At 38.4% G+C, this 17,603-nt stretch overlaps 2 protein-coding genes across 6 annotated transcripts in view; both read right to left on the minus strand.

The window, feature by feature from the left end:
• Positions 1-14,646, minus strand: part of LOC129573974 (uncharacterized) — a 28,673-nt gene extending 14,027 nt beyond the window's left edge. The window contains exon 1 of the mRNA XM_055455212.1: positions 14,264-14,646. The gene's annotated coding sequence lies outside the window, so the exon portion shown is untranslated. The remainder of the gene's footprint in view (positions 1-14,263) is intronic.
• LOC129574000 (zwei Ig domain protein zig-8) overlaps positions 1-17,603 on the minus strand; it is a 57,690-nt gene that overhangs the window by 32,000 nt on the left and 8,087 nt on the right. For all 5 annotated transcript variants that reach the window (XM_055455256.1, XM_055455258.1, XM_055455255.1 and 2 more), the window contains one exon: positions 15,796-15,923. In XM_055455256.1, the coding sequence (XP_055311231.1) occupies positions 15,796-15,923 (128 nt within the window). The remainder of the gene's footprint in view (positions 1-15,795; positions 15,924-17,603) is intronic.

Here is a 17,603-nt window from a genome sequence, read left to right on the forward strand (position 1 = left end):
CATCAATGGAATGTAAAAATGATGTAGAATCTTCGAAAATTCCAGGATATTTTTTGTTCGTCTTTTTTTCTACACCATTCTTTATTATAATTTTGGTTTTTTTCTGCCGATGTCAGCAGGGCAAATAGGGGAAAAAAGATTGATTGAAAATAAATCGATGTTATTTGAACCACGTAACATTTTCCAATTACGGGTTTGTTGTTCGACGCCGATGATTATTATGCAAATGGCAATAAATGTTTTTTACCCGAACGAACAAGAAAAAAAAACACACACACACACACAGCGTTCAACTACACAACTCTGAAAATGAGAAGTGCAAAAAAAAAATATTGTTGACATGATGAAAAGTAGTATTCATTGGAATTGATTGCATGTAAGTACTATTAAGTGTGTATAGGCGACAATTAGGGCTCGGTCAATGTTGTTGCTGGGTGTGACTCACATTTTATGCAAACATTGTTCACATGAATTAATATGGACAGGAGGAAAGAAGAAACGTTTGGAGCGAGTATGTATATGCGGAGAGTGAGAGATACATCCACGAGATATGCATAAATAAATTTTGTTTTTCGCTTAAACTATAGGATAGGCACTAAGCGAATGTGCTTCGAGTTCGGAATGCTCAAGAGAGTGAGCGAGTGAGCGAGCGAACGGCCAGGGTAGACATCGAGCGAGTGAGAAACACGCACGCAGAGAGTGAATAACGAAAATCCATTAAGAAAAACGAAATGAAACTTCAGCTTTCGTTAAATGATTACATTGAGAAAAAAAAATCCTACTTCACTTATTTTGCATGCACTTCGGCTGTGTGTACACCATATTTTTTCTTCTTTCTTTCTTTCTATTTTATTTCGTGCATTTTTCTGCAAATATAAATGTTACAAGCATTTCCAAGCACATTTTTGAAATCGACCGCATGCATACTTTCCCGTTCTGGCTCTCTTTCTTTCTGCACGTCGCTATCTTGATCGCGCGCACAGATAGATACATATGATGATACAAACGAACTTTATTTAAAAGCTAAATGAATATTATATTGCGATACCGGATCTGGGCTGCTGCTCGACTTTTTTTTTCTCTCTACGCTACTCTCTACCGTTCATTTATCGTTCACACTCACAGTTACAGAGGCACAGTTCGAGCTACTGCTTGTCCTTCTACATTTTTCATTATTTTTTTTTTGCTTCACTTTCGATCTCGCTGAGCAATAGAGCAATCGCTCGTAAAGCAAAAACAAGACGGAAAATGAAATCATGGTTCATTCCTATCGAAACGTATCAAAATAGGGAAGCAAATTGTGAAACACACAAAAACCGACCAGATAGAAAGACACAGAGAATTAAAATAGCGCCAGATCAATCGACCGAACTGTGATAAAATAATTAATCTGAATGCGCGAACTAGAAATGTGAGCTTGTGTGCATGTGTGTGTGTGTTTGCTAGTTCGTTAGATCGTTGATGTATGTATATGGATGAAAGGCCCTTGATTCAAAGCAGCATTAGTAACAGCGACAGCAGAAGCTGTAACGGCAAAATATGATGCCGATGCCGTTAACACATTTTCCGGATACGTGCCATTGTAATTAGCGCGAACATTGAAACGCATGAATTCATAAATACACAATTTTAATTAAAAAGTAGCAAAAAGGCCAAAGAATTAAATTCACCATATTATGCAATGATAACCATTGTCTAATCAGCGAACACAACGAACAATAAAAAAAAACTATGTATGTGTATGTACAAATGCGTATATGTATATATCGGTAATAAGCTAACGAACAATCATCCAAAATAGTGGCCAGAGCAAAACTTATACAATAAAAAGAGAGCCACAAAAATTTATTTCATATAATAATCAGATATATCCAATGAAATTATGTGCGGCAACGCATGGTTGTGTTCAGATTATGTGTAAGCCACAGTCGATGAGCCACCGCCACCCATGATCAACGCATGTACCCATCGCCACCACACACCAAAACTACGTAGACAATATGCGAGGCTCAAATTATGACAATTCATAACAAGTTGTTACTAATAAATGCAACAACATCAACATCAACAAAAAAAAGCCAGCCCCGACTGATATTAGTTTTGGCAGATCTGATGAACGTGAATTTTTGGCCGGTTGGTTGGACACGGCAAAGGAAAGTAAAGCTGAGTCAAACCAAGCCAAGGCTGCAAATGTGATGTGACGTACGGAAGCGCGAACGCGATATCTCGGTAAACCGTTCTCACTTTTGCTTTCGCTCGTGCTCTCTATCTGTCTATCTATCAGTATCTCTTATTCTCGCCCCGGCCCAATATCAAACAAATATGGCACAACAATCAGAAACAAAGTTTGAGTGAGAAATATAAGCATTAGCTGCAGCTCAATGAAATGAGCCAAAGTAATCCTCTAAATCCAAAAACATGTTTTCATTCAATGGGAGCTGAATAATACACACACATGCACACAAACACAAACACACACATACACGGTGGGAGAAACAGGCTGGCAATCGGAAGCAGGCAACAACAGCAGGCAGCCAGCTCAGCTACCGAGTGAGCAGTAGACAGCACCAACAGATATGTAGATGGATGGATAGATATAAGTTTTGCGTCATTTATGTCGAATTTAGCAGCGGAAAAGCTTAAGTGTCTAATAAAAGCAGATTTAATTCACGCACAAGTTACAATTTTTGCCCATCATTTTATTGCTAATTTCATAGATCTATTCGTATCTATCGAAATGAAAATGCGCTTCGATAACGAACAGCGAAACAACATAATGCCACAAGTTTTGGCATATCTATCGGTTGTGCCAATGTGCGTGAGTGAGTGTGAGCGTGAATTTCGTGCGGATGACGAGTGATGGGGCCCCATCGCCCATCAAACCGAATATTCATATTCATTTTCCAGGTGAACGGAGTAGCAGCATGAGAGTGAACATGAATGGTGTGTTGGAAGGCAAATATGTTGCAATGGGCAGATGAAGTGAGTCGCGCGGCATCTCTGCTGCCGCCCCTGCTGCTTGTGCAGCACCACTGAGTCCGATGCGCTGGGCCAAGTGTGGGTTATTGGATAACAAAATGCAAAATCAATTCAATAAGTGGCCACAGGCATTTTACACAGCAATCAAGAACAATATATAGGAGAAATTCGCTTTCCGGCATACGCGTACACATCTCATTGAACACTAAAAATCAAGTGTTTGCAGTTTCGATAAGTAACCGGATGCTGTGCATCAATTTGCATTGCATAATTAAACGTGTTTTAACGCTCCACTTACAGCTTACAAGCGGCACTAGGTTATCTTTTGTTTAGCCTGTTTCCACACAGTGCACGGGCTCACTCACTCATACAATCACACATGCCCATGCAGCGACGATGGCAAGAGAGAGATAGAGCGCGCGCGGGGCCAGAAACTCATTCGGAGAAAACGGAGAGAGTGAACGAATGAGCGAGTGAGCAAGTGAGTGAGCAGCTTCACCAAATCCACAGCCAGTGCCATTACGTAATCAGAGCAAAATAATACATTTGCATTTGGAAATTTTCAATATGATTCTTTTAAAAAAAATCGTATCCGTGTCCGTGCAGACGAAGATTGTCACACTTTTATGCTATGTACTGTGCGATGCCGTTGTCATTTTCGTTTTCGTTTTCGATGTCGATTTTTAAGCTCCTTGACAGCAAGCGAACAGCCAGCCAGTCATATATGAGGAATTGATATGACTCTCTTGTCAAAGGGGACGGAATTGAATACATATTTCTTTTGTGTGCATGTGTATGTGTGTTTTTGTGATCAGTGCAATCAGAAAAATGAATTGCAAAATGTTTCAGCACTGGTGATAATGATGCAGTTGACCGCTTTTCAGTCAACATTTATGGCATTTTATATCGATGAGCATCACTCGCTCCTCTTCTCTGTCTGTCTATCTATCTTTGTCCCTCATTGGCTATCGTCAGTCGTGCGTGTCGCGTTTGACAAAATGAATAAATTCGATGCAAGAATTTCAATGACCCAATAATTTTTTTAGTGTGTGTTTGTGTGTGTTGTTGTTGTTGTTTGTTTGCAAACAAATTGTCTTCACGGCGATCGATAATGCTATTCAACTGTTGTTGACAACAATACAACTCCTGTAAATTAGTACGACCCATGGGATATTATTTCAGTAGTGAATAATCAGGCACAAAGTGACCAGAAAGTGCAGTGTGCAGCAGCTGAACAAAAAAAGAATGGCATCAACAATGTCCATGATACTCTATTCGCCGATTTTGTGCAAATAAAACTTTGTTTGGCATAAAATTTCCAAAACAATAGATATTTTTAGAATTTACGTTAAACAACAGCACAATTGCAATGTAAAGCTGTGTTATACCAGCAGTTGTTGCTGCTGCTGCTGTTGATTTTGTTGCCGATGCTTAGTTTGTGTTGTAATTTTTTTTCTGTTTTCGCTCTAAAATCGTTGAGTATATTTATTCTGTCATTTGCTCTTACTCGTGCGTTGACTGCAGAATGCATAGAAATTTCTTTGGCCGCATTACTGTGCAAGGGTATGTTTGATGTATACACACAGAGACACAGACACAAATATATATATATATATATCTATGAACATACAGACATACACACACAAAGTGATCTATACCGTATATAAACAGATGATGTTGGCAGTGTAATTAAAGGAGAATACATTCGAGCAAAGCTCTTGAAAAATATAATGCACCAAGCACAATGGCCAATGTGTATAGGGGAGCGAACTATTGTTATCGCAATACAACAATAAATTCGCTACGTTAACACAAGATAAACTGAAATCATGATTAAGTCATCCATAGAAAAACGGCATAAAGGAAAAGCATCCAATGGTGTAAAGTGTAAAGGGAACGAACGGAGCAAAGAGAAGACAAGAGCAGCAGAAGAGAAGAAAAAACTGTGTGTGTATATATCAGTCATATAAACGAACACATGCACATATAATGCAAAGGACAGGGCTCTGTAAATCATGGCAAAAAGAAAACTCCAGATTGTTGGTCTTGTTGGGTGTTGTTAAGCTGTCACTAAAAGAAAATCAATGGATGTGTATGCGTTTATTCGCTATGTGTTTTGTGTTCTTTTTTTTATCTTCCTTTTCTTTTTCTCATTTGCCCGCTTTGCCTTCGCTTCACGCGCACTTTCTCTCTTTCTCTCTCTCTCACTCCCACTATATACATATAAATTTTTCTCTCACTCTTTATCTTTTTCCCTGTGTCGGTTTCCTTTACTTGCTTCGCTATAAAAGTTGTTTTTTCGCTTAATATTTTCACGTGACAGACATTAAGACAACAATATATACAAAACAGCCGTACGTTCGCACGCACTTGTACATTTCTTGGCTTCAAATTCCCTTTTTATTTATTTGACTTGATGCGTGCGTACTTTGATATCAGTCACAATTCGGAGATATCTTCATCTTTGTGCTGAATACATAATACAGAGTACATGGTGCGGCGCAAGCGATATTGTTCGATTGAAGCGTATTGGGTTTCGAGACAGTAGGCGAATCCATGGATGGATGGATGGATAGATGGATGGTGGATCTATTGCAAATGGGCGCTTACATTGCCATACAATGTACAATAATGTGAAATCGATTTTTCCATTTAGCGAATACGTATACTATCATCGTTGTTGCTGTTGCTTTTGCCGCTGCTGCTGCTTCTGCTGTTTTTTTTTTCCTTCTCTTCTCTATTTTCATTTTCTATTGAGTGTGTATGTTTTTTTCTCTCTCTCGTTTTGCTTTTCTGTATCTGGTATTGTGTTTAATTGCCGTAATGCACTTTAACCGCCACACATTCAAATACAACTAAATTGTCCATGCTCATATGATCACTTTCTGATAAACGAGATAGAGGAACACCGAACCAAGACAAGACAAGGCAAGCCATGCCATAGGCATTATAGGTTGTGGTGATAGCGCGCGCAAAGTACACCAACAGTAACAAAAGCAGCAGCAGCAGCAACAGCAGCAGCAGCAGCAGCAACAGCAGAAGAGAAATACTAAAACATTGAAAGGTAAGAGCGAATGAAAGATAAACAAGAAACATGTGTGCCTTATATCAACGCTGGTTAACTGACCTATTGAGAAATGCTAAAAACGCAATCACACTACTAGAGGTCTACCACTTGGCGTGTTCACAAATGAAAATAGACTGTTTATGGCTACGAGTTTTGTATATCCAGTGCGTGTTTTTTTCTTCTCTTCTTTCTTTCTATCTTTCTTCTTTCCATTTGGTCTCTTTCTCCTCTCTTTTGCAGCGCTTTGTTCGCTCTCGTTTTGATTTTAATTTATGTTTTGCTTCTGATATTTTCTTTTTTTTATGTGTTATGGTGCTTTTGCTATCTGTCTTATCGTCATTTATTATTTATCATTCGTTCCGCTTTTCGAGATGGGAAAATGGTCACACAAGATATTTTGTGCTTTCCAAGAAAATGGTAACTTACTTACAAGTTGTCGTCGTCGTTATTAGCTCGAATGAAATTGAAAGTTCGAAAATAATTACAGTTACTGTAATATATGACGACAGCGATTAGATGACAATCTTGGAGATTTACATCATTTACAGATGTAATCGAAGCACATACATATATTCGGCCGAGCGGTCGATGAATTCGCGGCGGACGCGTGCGTGCATGCGCGCGCGCGCGTTACGGATTATACCGAATTCAGTATGTGGATGCGAGAAAGCTGAATCAGAATTATGATATCGGTACAATGTCAATTTTGTAATCCGCATAATGGACGAAAATCAGTCGGTCGAATGCTGACCTCTTCCACTACACTCCTTGTTTAATCATGAAATGACACGGCCTATATTCTCGAGCTAGATTATTTTACCAGTTATTCAAACCGAGGGAGATGGAGGAAGTGGGCGAAGAAGATGGTAAATGATCGAGGCAGAGCGAGAGAGAGAGAGTATGTAAACTGAACCTTTGTTTGGCCGTCAATCGAGCTACACAATCGCAATTAATCGCAATAACTCAGTTTAAACTTCAATTCATTTGTAAGCAAATAAAAACATTATTCTGCAAAACAAGCAAAAAACCAAAATTGAAAACGTGAGATGAAAGCCAAAGAGAGAGAGAGAGAGAAAGAGAGAGAGAGAGAGAGAGCAAGCGATGGATAGAATGAATAAAAAAACAACACTCAAACAGAACAGAACAGAACAAAAGCAACGGCAGAAAAATTTGGACGTTGAGCAGCCAAAAAGTGGAAAACATTTTATTCGGGTAATAATTGTTTTGCCGGTTCCTGTGTATTTTCGCTTTTACGGCAAAATGTTACAAGAAAATTGGTTAGTAAAGTTCCACACCAGTTTTGGTCAGAGACAAAGTTTTCCGAAAACTGTGATTAAATATTGGCGTCTGGTAATAATCATTTATAAACTATAAACAAAGAAAAACTTTGCCGTGTTTGCATTTGAGTTGTCCCAGGCATTTCTTCAGAAATTCTTCCCACTACGCCTGGCTGTTCGCCTCGCCTCGTCGCATACATTTACACAGCATTCTCCTAGACGATCGATTTTATTAAATCAAACCTCTGATACAATACTTTGAGCGCAGTTTTACTTGAGGGTTGTTGCTGTTGTTCCGGCAAACGATGGCAAACTGTCAGGCACAGTACAACAAATGGAGAAGGCAAGTTGGTGTGTGTGTGTTCAAAAGAGAGAGAGAGAGAGAGAGAGAGAGAGAGAGAGAGAGAGAGAGAGGGAGAGGGAGAGAGAGAGAAAGAGAGCCGACGAGATGGCACAAAGTGTGCCGCTGTGCGCTTATGAAATGCATACATTTCCAATTTGCACAATGATCTTAAATAAATTCCCATAATGAAATAGAAATTCAATTATAGTAAACAATATCAGCGCGCGTCAGTTGTATTCAGATTCAGAAAATCGGGTTGGCGATGACGTAGATTGGTACAACTTCAGTTCTTTTGTTGTTATATATGTATACTTTATGTACAGATTTTATATGAATATACATAATTTTTTGTTTCAGATGTCAACACTGGCGATTTATTTATTTCTTATTTCGCATTTCAGCAGCACACATTTCGCTTGGAATTTTCTATTCTCGGAAAAACTTGCTCAGTAAAAGTTCTTTTTCCTCATTTATTCCATTCTCTTTCTGTAGAGAGTTGTTGGCTTTGTTTTCGATGGTTGCCGTCGTTGCCATTGATGTTGCCGTTGATGTTGATGTTGCTGTTTCTGGTGGCGGTGGCGGTGCCGCTCTTGCTTTTTCTTTTGCTTTTCATTTCATTTTCCTATTTTGGCTTTGGCTTTGATTTTGATTTGGTTTCCTTTTTCCTCTCCGTCGGACCCACCACTGGCGTACATTTTGCACGCATTAACTTTTCTTAATGACACCTATTTTATTCGAATTTATATTTTATTCATGAGCTTTTTGTTTCGTTAGCTAATTGTCAAAACTACCGACCACGACTCATGTTTCGTGGCTTTTTTCGTTTGCGTCAATTTATTGGTATGTTGAAAGCGAATTAATGGGAGCAGCAAAAAAAAAAAACGGAGAAAAATTTATGAAAACACGTTTGGCTCTTTTCATTTTAAAAAGAAAATTGACATTTTGTGCTATGCTCAAAACCATTGTGTGTATGTATGAGGCTAGCGGTGACTTTGTTGTGGCTACGGTAATGACATTACGGTTCCATGGTTCATTTCCTTTCAATGCCCAGCGCACACCATGTGCCATGTACTTTGGCGATTGATGAACCACATTTGAATAATGAAATGAATGATTTTCCACTGCTATCTCATACCATTTTTCTCTCTCTCTCGCATTCCCACTCACCCCATCATCAATTTACCAATTCGCAATTGTTTTCATGAATTTTCGTAATTTTTGTCATAATTGTTTGATATTATGATATTTTGTATGCATATCTTCGGTTCCAAACCATTTATCGCATTTTTGAGTCTATTGTACGCCTTTGTGTCGTCGATATATTGTGTGTATGTGCGCACGCTGTTGTTGTTATTCGTTTTACACATCTGACATGGGGCGAGAGCACCATTGTTCAATTTGCACAGTGACAGATTTGATTCAAGTTCATGCCTGCCACGCGCACATATCGCACAATAAGCGAAAACATTTTTAAATCGACATAATTTACATGAAAACAAGCGTGTGGCGTGCGAGTGAGCGAATGATTGCGTTCACACGCATTCGCTCTGTGTCTGCGTGTGTGTTTTTGTGTGTCTGTGTGGATGGCAGAGACGATGATGGTATTTTACGTGGTGAAAATTGCTAGAATGAATTGAAACGCACACCCAACACATACCATCGTTGCCATCTCCAGCAACATTCTGCGCCCGATGGTTACCCTGAACCGACATCAACGACGACAACAACGACAACGAGAAATATTCAAATCAACCTCGTCGTGAGCACAAACACACACCGAGAGAGTACACTCGATTTTTTTAAATAAACAAAACAAATCTGCTCCAGTCATTATGGGCGTTATAGAGATGAAAATACAAAAGAAAGATGAAATTAATGACAATTACAATTTATGAAACGATGTTTTAAATTGTAACGCGCCGCATACAGAAAGAAAAACGGTGCAACAGCAATAAATTGCGCGCTCTACGAGCCTCTCTTGTGTGTGTGCGCGAGCGAGCACGCTCACTAAAGGCTTCATATTGAAGAAATCACAAATTGCTTTTCATAAAAAATGAAGCTGGATGTACATTTGTCATTTCGAATACGCACGCAAAACCCTAGCGAGAAAACGGCGAAGAGGCAGACCATCAGAAAAAAAATAATACGAAAAAAAAAGATTTAAACAGAGGAAAAAAAAAGAATGAAATGAAATGAATAAAGAGAGCTCACGAAGAGAGAAAAAAAGAGTTTTTGAATTAAATGGTTTGGTGTGCTGCATGCATTGAAGAGTGCGCATTTGGGTGAAACATCAACATGTTTATACGCGTTTTGCTGGGGGATAGCGATAAGTGTGAGACGAATTATCAACAATTAGCGCAACTTGATTAATTCGTTTTCTTTCTCTTTGTTCGTTCGTTCGTTCGGTTTTCGATTTCGATTTCGATTGATTGGAATTTGGCGTTTCGTGCATTCAAATGCGCATTTCAATGGAATGAATAGCAGCCACGATGATGCTGTTGGTTATGGAAAGCGGCGAGCACTAAACGGTTAATTTTCGGATCGACATTTCTCCGAAAAAGAGCAAACAATTGCCAATTTTTACGACAAACTCATTCATTTCAATCGCTCTCTATCGCATCGAATATCTGAATGAATCTCCATATCTATGGTTTGTGCGCGCTATCTCCATTTCTCTGGTTGCTTTAAAATGACCCTCTTTGTCCACACACACACACACACACACACACACACACACACACACACACACACAAAACATAGCCATTGTAAGGCGGACACACACACACACACACGAACCGAAAGGACTGAATTAGATTGAAATTTTATTCGTAAATTTTTTGTCGTCGCATTTCTTTTATGAATAATGAGATTGTCTCTCAATTTCAACTTTTTATTTCTCTTCGGCTCTTCATCTTAGTTTTGTTGTTGGTGCTTTTGTTTTTTTAAATTTCTTTTTGTTTTTATGCAAACACAAAGTTTTCAAGTTTTTCTTCTTTGATACAACGGGCATTTGTGCCGCCTCACGCTCTTGCTCTTTCTGTTGCTATCGCTATCGCTTTGCTCTCTCTCTCTCTCTCTCTCTCTCTCTCTCTCTCTCTCTCGCGCTATGATTCCATGTTTTGTGTGATTCGGGATTATAACAGTCTATACGGCCGTACAATAATTACGCAATATGGACAAGCCCATGCTATATCCTCTTACTTATTAGATTAGAGAGATTTGAGGCGCGTATACGGTCGAAAAAGCCGCCTCAAGATTTACATCAATTCGGAAACCGAACAATTTTCCAAGAGGAGAGAAAAAGAAAACTCTCTAAACAACCAGATATTTTCGTTTTTCTTCAAACGGAGAAAACGAACGAAAAAATCCATTGTAATTCATCCTAGCCAGTGACTTTAAATCTCCGTTTGACTGTTTACGTAACATATTTATGTGCGCGATAAAAAAAAACAATGTGATATGATTCGTACGCTGACTTTGACGCACTGGCCTCGACTCCCACCGACCAAATGGTCCAACGCAACATAAGCATAATACAATACGATACAACAAAGCAAAACTCTCTTTCTCCCCCGTGCTCACTTACATACACACGCACACACTCTCACTAACAAAAGCTCAAAGCAAAGCACTATAGCCACACCGTACAGCACAAAACAAAGCACAGCACAGCACAAAACAAAAATGTTCTTATGAAATTTTTGGGTAATTCGATTTGGAATATTGTTTTAAAAATTAGATTTTTATCTGTATGCTGTTGTTTTGCCCGGGATCAAAATGGAGAATCGATTTTTATGATTGAGAAAAAAAGAAGAAGTAAAAAAGGAAAAGCATGCTCCGATAATGTGCTATTATGAGTACTTTTGCTGTTTTCGTGAAGTTTGTATTGAAAAAAAACCTTCTGAATAATAATTAGTCAGTGTTACGTTAGAGAGAGAAATAGAGAGCAAGAAAAAAAAATGAACAAGAAAATTTCCAAACAAACACGCGCGAATGAGAATTCAATTATTTATGATCTAGCCAGTAACGGTTTTTCGAATCGAAGCCAATATTAGCTTAAGTTAATTGCGCCGTGTTATCATAATTGTAAATTATTGCATTGATTCATGTGGAAAATAGCGCGCATATTAACCATCAAAATCCGTTGCTCTTTCGGTGTTTCGTAAGTGCGTTCGTATCGGCGAACTTTCGATTTCGGCAGTCCAAGACCGAAACAACCATACACACACTCGATCTCGTTGGCATCGGCAAACCAAAAAAAAATCACGCTGAAACGCAAATAAAATCCGTGCACATTTAAAGGTTTCCCAATATAACGATTCGAGTTTGGTTTTATACGGTTGTAAGGAGTATTTTATGATCAATACTCTTGTTAAAGTGTCCCAAGCAAGTAAACGAATCGCCGTTGCACTCCATTCCTCGATATGGAACGAGAAAACCAAGCAAAGAAAGACACAACGAATCACGACCCGACAAAGTCACTATATTCCATATGTCTAATCAAAATAGATACTCGCGCGAGCACATATCCCGAATAATCGTCATAAAAACATTTGTTTTCATGACTGTTAAACTGCGTGTATGAATGTTTATTTATGTTCCAGCACGATTGGCGCACAACGCACATAAAATAGCGTAGTGTTCCCATGCCAACAATAAACTCATAAATATAAATATGCACAAACGATGAACGAAAGAATCTTTCATATAGGGCATTTGGTATAATTTCCAATCTTATGGATTTTCGTGTATGGTTCGATCTTCTTTTTTTACCCAATTTTATCGGCCACCAAACACGCCATAACGGCAAAAAACTGTTCTTTGCTCGTGCAAAATTTCCATTCGATTTACGCGTAATGTTCATTTCGAAATAATTTGTGCCATATTTCCTTGTAGAGCAATGTCAAACTGATGGTGTGCGGCCGAATGTGGATCGGTCGCCTCGGCACAAAAGTGAAAATGAACACAGCACTTATCTCGTGCCCATGTCCATTTTTCCTTCGAAAAGCACAAACGGACACCAGCAACACAGACACACACCAGCAACGACAATGACAGAAAAAAAATGGAATAAAAATGAACACCGAAGAGTGTAAGAGAAAAAAAAAGCACGCGCACACTCTCTCACACGTACATACACATAATAATGAGACAACAACAACAACAACAACAACAACAACAACAAAATCAAGAAAACAAAAAGCAAAACGCGTTGACATAATGACCCTTTCAGTTTGCTTAGTTCCAAAATAGACGGATTGTGTGCGTATTTATTTTCTATGCGCTTTATTTTCGAAAAAAAAAACATTCGTCTGCAAATACAATACCAAGAGGCACTCAGACACGCGTCAAGACCTCCACCTCTGGCCGGGGCAGCCATGAATGTAGCTGAATGGAGCATGTCTATATTGGTACAATCTACCAAAACCAGCACATAATTTAAACAACAAACCAAAAATCATAAGCCTCGTTCAATAGAAAAAAGTAAAGCTCGATTCAAAAGAACGAGTGAAAAAAATAATAATAAACACATATAGCGCAGTATAAATGAAACGAAAACAAAAGTGTATAATCCGGTTTTGTCTGCTGGTTTAAATATGCAATGAGTACTTATATCAGGGAGTAGAAGAAAAAAAAGCAGCACTCGAACTCAAAACTCTCAGTTGGTACATTGGACTCGGTGCACGGCAGATAAAATTACACATAACTCACACCAAGTTCGATACTCTTTGCGCGTAACCTTAGGTACCGAATGGATAGAATGGTGAATTCTCTCTTTCTCTTGGTGTTTAATTTAATGAGACAAATGGTGATGGCAAAAGCAGCCAAACAACAAACGAACGAACAAACAAACAAACAACCGACGAAGAAGATAAAAAAAACCATCGGTTAAATTCACTTTTCACATTTGATGGCTTAACACTTGAAGTCATTTCGTTTTCGATTTTTAAGCCGTTTTTAATTTTAATTGGGATGAAAGTGTAACCGTTTCGTTTTGTTTTTTTTTTTATTATTATTTGCTCGCCTTTTTTTTACTTCATTATCGTCCATGAATTCGAATTCATTTGTACGGCTTTCAATTTTACGGATGTATCATTTAATTTGAGCATTATCGCGCGCGTTTATCGAAAAATTTTACTGTCGCGAAATTTTTTATTCATTAACGGCCAGGCCGAGCTAAGGCGAGTCGTCAATGTTGGCGTGGATATTTTTTTAATGAAACATTAATGCTTGCTGGAATTTATGTTGGTTTTTTTTTTACTTTGCTTTTTTTATGGTTTGAGTTTATTGTCACCACTTTAAACGACGCGCGCGCTTGAGAGAGTGCGATTGTTCATTCAGTTCTCTCTTAACTTGAAGGCGAAAGGTAATTACTTTTCATGTACCCGTTTTCTTTTGGCTTTACTTATTATAATACTTTTGCATTTGCTATATATACTATTTATAACTTGACGCCGCGTACGTTTTTGCGTTTGGTTTGTGTTTTTTTATTCTCTTTGCTATACTTTGTTATTATTTATTTTTGCTTGATTTTAATACTTATTCTATAACGAGAGTAATGTTAAGCACTACTTGAAAAATGTTGTGTTTGTGTACCTGTAACTTCTCCTTTCACTTTAAACGAAGAAATGATCGAGTTGCTAACAAAGAGGGGCTTTTTGTAGAAATCGACCAAAAATGAACCCCACTTTTGTGCGCTTTTTTTCTTCTTTTGAGTCTGTTCGTTTTTGTTTATGTTTGCTTTTTTGGTGTTCGTTGACGATTTCTTTCTTCTTTGCTCTCTTGATTTTCTTTGTGGCGATTGCTGCTGGTGCTGTCGCTGCTACTATTGCTGTTGCCGCCGCTACTCGGCCGTTGTATTATGACTGTCAAGCCGTTACATGGCTGTTTTATTCGTCTGATTCATTATATTGGTGCTGGTGCATTGAAGTGCTATTCATATTCACATCATTATTATTTGTTCAATGTTTTCGTTTGGGTCGTTGTTTTGTGTAGAACCCAAATAGCAAACTACAGTCCAATAAACCAGTCAATCGGCGATCTTTTGTTCACATGCTCGCCAAATGAGAAAATTATGATTTAGTGATTGTCGATTGGTGATTATGTGGCGTATTGGTTCATGTTTCATGTTTAAACCAGTAAATCAAGTGATGTGTGTATCGTACGTCGTCGCCGTTTTTTTTGTTTCTCTCCTTCGGTTTTGGTAGCTGTTGCTTCTTTCATTGTCTCTTCCACACACTTTTCTTACACTTGATTGCCCCGTGTGCATGTAAGATTTTCGGTTTGTGCGCTTCCCTTTGTGCTGTTATCCGTCGATTTTGACACCCGCAGACATTCGGATGAATTTTGTGCATTAATTAATTACGTATAAAATCTGTAAGTAGAGAACTTAACGCCTGTCGATATTAATATTTTATGTCCTTGAGTCATGAATTCAAGAGAAGTCTGTCTCATTCTCTTTTCATTGAACGCCCTGTCTACATATCAATTCATCGATCCATTTCATTTCGTTCCGTATCGTTTCGTTCCATTCGATATGGCCCGGTTTGCGGGGGAAGAGCACTTCCTATTCTGATAAAATTACACGTTAATCGTTACACGTTACGATAAAAACCGCTTCGAGACATTCAGAATCAATCAAAAGACTCAAGTTATTTAACGTAAAATTTTCTAGCGATTTCAAAAACCTGAAATAGCAATTAATTTGTGCGATATACACTTCCGAAATGAGCATTTCAGGAACTTTTCGTCATTAAACTTGCTCCAAACGTGTCGACGTTGGAGATTTTGTGTTTCGATATTGGCTTTTCGCAACTTGATGGAGTAAATATGTATGTGTGTGTGCTCTGGTTGTGCTCGGTCGATGTGTATACGTACATTCGAGCCGAACTTGAGCACATTGCGAAACTTTACACAAATTAGGCATGGCAATGTGCACGATATTTTCCCTTTTTCGCTGAAATTATCCGACAATAAATCCGAAATGAGTGGAAATCGGTACAAGTTTGCCACTGATATCATCAATCATTTCTTCTTTTATATTTATATTCTATGGTGAGCGAGCGAATGAGCAAAGTTCACACGCTGCTCACTTGGCAATGGGTTAAATAAAACAACGTGTCACTTACCTCAGTGTCATCAAAAATTGGACTATCACTGGAATCAATTGAGTTGTCTTTCTTTAAATTCGCATTGGAATTACCCGCCTCCATCCATAGCTTCTTCCAATCTCCGTCGGTTAAAATCGACTTTGTCTCTGTAAAATGGAATCAAAAACGAAAACGAGAGTGAGTCGGAATAAAGAAAGACAAAGATTGATTTTATTACTTCTAAGCCGTTTACCAACTCAAAATGCTATGCTCATTCAAAAATGATGACAGGATTTCAAAATCACAATATTTTCGGCTTAGCAACTGTTTATTTATGTGTGTGAGTAGAAGAATGAGTGTTTGTGAATGTTTCATTCTCTATCTTTTCTGTTTTCTTTTTTATATATAGATGTATATTCTTTGGCATAGAATTTAAACGCGTGCTGGGTGCTAGGGATCAATGTGGCCCTGTCTTTTTGCTTTGAGTACGATTTAATGTTTTTTATTAACTGTTGCCGAGTAACTTCTCGAGATGATTGAAGTGTAGATAGACTGAAATGGCGGCAACAAATCGCGGCTTTATGTGGTTTTTCTCGAGTTTCTACGACCACACAAAAATTTTGCCTGTGGAATTTACCGCACATACACAGTACTAAAATTTCATACCCTCTGAGATTTGTCAAGTGTCTGGGCTATACATTGTTGCTGCTGCTGTTGTTGTTGTTGTTGTAGTTGCAAATTCAGCTCTAACACACATCGGATGTCAAACAGAAAGCCATTCTTTCATTCCGTTTCAATTGGAAGGATTTTGCATTGCGCCACGAATGCTCAATCGCACTCAACTCGCGTTGAAAATTCATTTTTCGTGTATTTCGCTAAAATTTTTGATTACTTCGTTCCTATTATTGAATAGAATTGACATACAAGCGATATCATGTATCGCACACTCGAAAAACAGCATGTGTACAGATAACCCGTGAACACCCACAACTATTCCGTCATTCCCGAATCCACTTTATGGTGAAGAGACAAAGGGGAAGAGAGGGAGAGAGAGCGCGCACGAAAACAGCGAGAGGTGCATTCATATCGTTGAGGATGCTTGAAATATATCGCGCCGAATATTTTCCATCGAAAAGGTAATATTTGGTATGGAATTTCCTCTACGTGGCTCCAACCTCAACATGATGATGACGCAATTTAACTTCTATTATCACGCATTTTGAACACTTTGTTTCGCACAATGGATATGATAAAAAAAAGAGTGTCGACGAAAGGGAAGAAAACAACACAAAGATGACTACAGCGAAGGATAACAACAAGACGGGAAAAAGAAAAAAAAACAACAACAACATAAATGCTACGAGAAGAGAGTAGCGTTATAGTGTTTAAAGTCATCATGAAACGGTAGATGAGGCAAAAACAACAGAAATTCAGGAAAAACTCTACCACTCGCTTTCTCTCTCTCTCTCTCTCACTTTCTAACTCTTTCTCCATATATCTTTCCCCAACCCCTCCCGTTATTCAAATCATGTATCTATACTGTACAGCGTCTGAGATGCAATTACGAGGTCATTAAATTCTTCACATACTTTAATCATGGACGAATATTTTCAGCCATACCGACCCGTACACATTCTGCAGATTGTGCAATCAAACAAAGTAAATATCTAAGGTTCAGGAATTCGGCATTCTTCACTTCAACTATGACGAAACACATCGAAAGTTCGGAAGTTGAGAAGTTTTGTTTCCGTGGTACAGATAACAAAAGAATATTAGCAACAGCAAAAGCAGAGAGAGAGAGAGAGAGAGAGACGAAGAACGATAAAAAAATGCGCGACGGCAACTAT

Source organism: Sitodiplosis mosellana, unplaced genomic scaffold (assembly GCF_009176505.1).
Source record: "Sitodiplosis mosellana isolate CC-2019 unplaced genomic scaffold, AAFC_SMos_1.0 Smas_scaffold_6150, whole genome shotgun sequence".
NCBI lineage: Eukaryota > Metazoa > Arthropoda > Insecta > Diptera > Cecidomyiidae > Sitodiplosis > Sitodiplosis mosellana.